This window comes from Chrysochloris asiatica, unplaced genomic scaffold, assembly GCF_000296735.1.
Source record: "Chrysochloris asiatica unplaced genomic scaffold, ChrAsi1.0 scaffold00045, whole genome shotgun sequence".
NCBI classification, from domain to species: domain Eukaryota; kingdom Metazoa; phylum Chordata; class Mammalia; order Afrosoricida; family Chrysochloridae; genus Chrysochloris; species Chrysochloris asiatica.
Genome location: NW_006408563.1, coordinates 7,904,881 through 7,907,717, shown reverse-complemented (window position 1 = coordinate 7,907,717; position 2,837 = coordinate 7,904,881). Strand labels below are relative to the sequence as shown.

General features: G+C 48.2%; 1 protein-coding gene across 1 annotated transcript in view; it reads left to right on the top strand.

Moving 5' to 3' along the window:
* The first annotated feature begins 2,668 nt into the window (after positions 1 to 2,668).
* The window catches only part of FAM117B (family with sequence similarity 117, member B), a 139,796-nt gene continuing 139,627 nt past the window's right edge, over positions 2,669 to 2,837 (top strand). The window contains exon 1 of the mRNA XM_006862028.1: positions 2,669 to 2,832. Within this exon, the coding sequence (XP_006862090.1) occupies positions 2,669 to 2,832 (164 nt within the window). The remainder of the gene's footprint in view (positions 2,833 to 2,837) is intronic.

Genomic DNA, 2,837 nt, shown 5'->3' with positions numbered 1-2,837 from the left:
CCTTCTAAATATTCCTTTATATGTGGTTCAGAGTTCTGGGACCATCCCCTGAGCCTGCTTGGTCGGGTATTCTGTGTTGTTGCTGGCAGAGCTCCTTACTGTACTTCCATCCAATTCACCATCTTTTTTGTTCTCCCCGAAGACCTTTTAATTCTCTGATCGAATGAACTTCCTTGTTGAAATCAGTTCTTTAGCTCAGAAAAGCTAAATGCTTCCAAGTCACTAATTCAGTCACATCAAAAGCAACTGGTCAGAGTGGCTAGGACACAAAGCATGCTGAACTTCTTTCAGTAATTATGTATTGAGCTCTTACTGTGAGCAGGACAAAGTGTCAGATACAGCTTTGGTGACACCCTTACTTAAAGGCACATCTTCTACATTATCCATTGTTTTAAAACTAGGCTTAGCTCTGTGAATAATTCTTATTGGGAGTTTCCTGTGTGTTCTTGTCTAATGAGAAGCTGTTTTCATCTTCAGTCCAGGGTGGGGGACAAGTAGCTAGGTCAGGTTTATCCAGAGCACCAGTCACTTAAGACAGATTCTCTGGCTGGGTGCTTTGGGTCTGGGAGGAGAGAGTAGGACAAAGGGTGATTGAGTGGTCAGAAGAGATATGGATCTCTGAATCAGGTGAAGATTCTAGAAGTGTTAAACACCTTCTTCATGCCACATTAGCAATGAACCTTTGGTTAATAATCACAACAACTGTGTGAAGGAGATGGCATTGTTTAACTGTAGTTCATAGATAAGGAAGTTGGCTAGTGACCTACTGAGAGGCACAGAGTACATAGTGGATCAGGAAGCTGAACTCCTCTCTAGGGTTTCCATATAGGGACCCAATAGGATTTCAGATCCAGGATGAATTATAGTGTGCCCTCTACTCTTGCATTTTTATAACGTAAAGTTATCTAGAATGTACATTTAACAAAGTAATAAAGGAAAAAAGGCCATGGGCACAGAATGTGGAACTGGAAAGCTATGTGGGTGGTTTAGTTTTGCTGCCCTTTTTTTTTCTGTCTTGATGTTGTTAAGAGCTGTCGGTACTACCGACTCATAGCAAGCCAGTGTAGTTTCCAAGGAACGACTGGTGGATTTAAACTGCCGGCCTTGTGGTTCAAACCTACCTTACAGTCTAGTGCTTATCACATCAGGTCTTAATGAGATGCCCCTAAAGTTATTTTAGAATTGTGTCACTGCCTGCATTCCTGAGTCCTTGCCTGTGGCACAAAGACCTATTTCCTCCATGAGACAAAAATGTGATTGGTTGGCCCAGTTCTATCTCAAATAATGATTGCAAGTATCAAATAAGGCCCTTTATAAAATATGTAGTTGTTAAGTGCTGTAGTCAGTTCTGACTCATAGCCACCCTGTATAGGGTTTCTAAGGAGTGGATGGTGACTTTGAACCGTTGACCTTGTGGTTCAAACAGACCTTGCAGTTTGGTGCTTTATCCTATAGTGCCATACCAGGACTCCTTGCTTGTAAATTACAGCACTTTACAAACTTGTAAGGGAGCAAGAATCTTTTCAAGGTGAAGCAGTTGATTAAAATAAGCTCTTGATTGCTTGAGATGCCCCAGCCCAAACCCATCATCATCCAGTTGATTCTGAACACACAGCCATCCTATACAGGGTAGTACTGCTTCCAAGGTTTCTGAGGCTGTAAATCTTTATGAAAGCCCACTGTCTCTTCTTCCTCCTACAGAGCAGCTGGTGGGTTCAAACAGCCACCTTTAACTACTGAGCACTTTAACCACTGTCTCACCAGGGATCTTGAGATACAGAAGGGTGGTATTGCTTTTGGTAACTGGACTTCATAGACACTATCTAAAATCCCAGAAATTTTAATCTTTCTGAGACATGACTGTAGAGAAAAGACGAAAGTCGGAAATGTGCGTGTAAATGTTAGTAAGAGTTATTAAATTTCATCTCCCTGTCCATGCATTAATGGAATTAGGGCAGAACAAAAAGATCAAGAAAAAAAGTCAGAAAGCGACGTGTATACAAGGCCCTTGCCAATTAATAATATAGTAAAGAAATGGAGGAAAGACATCACGTTATCCCTGGGGACCGCTCTGCTTCTGGACATTCCCAGTGGCAACATCCCAACGTTTCAGTCCCCATAGCTCCCCCCAGCGGAGAGGGAAAGACATGCGTGGCCCGGCGCGTGCACACACTTACACTCACGTGTATACGTACACACACACACACACACACACACAAATACACGCCCGCTACATAAACACACAGCCCGCTTCGTCCGCTTCCCCCTCCCCCCCGGGGGCGGGTCTCTTTCTCTTTAAAGAGCAGACGGTCTGCGCGCAAACCTAAGCTCTTTAAGGCCCCGAGGGTCCGGGACCCAAGTCGCTCTCAGCCAATGGGCGCGGTGGAGCGGCTCGAGCGCGGCTGACGCTACGCCAATGGGCGGCCGCGGGGGGCGGGGGCAGCGGAGGAGACACTATTGTTGATGAGGAGGAGCGGCGACGGCGGCGGCTGCACCACCTCGTTGCTGCCGGCCGCGGCCCGGGCTCCACTCCCCACCCCCCGTATCCCGGATTCCGGCTTCGTCACCCCGTCGCGGGGGCCTTTACTCCGGCCTCGAGAATCCTCCCCCTGCAATACAACAACAACAAAAAACCCGTCTCGCCCAGTCACCAGGGAGGGGGGGGACCATGTCCCAGCGGGTGAGGCGCAATGGGTCCCCCACGCCGGCCAGCTCCCTCGGGGGCGGTGCGGTCGCCACGGTCGGGGGAGCCGGGAGTCGCCTGCAGCCCATGAGGGCGACGGTTCCGTTCCAGCTGAAGCAGCAGCAGCAACATGGCAGCCCCACGCGGAGCAACG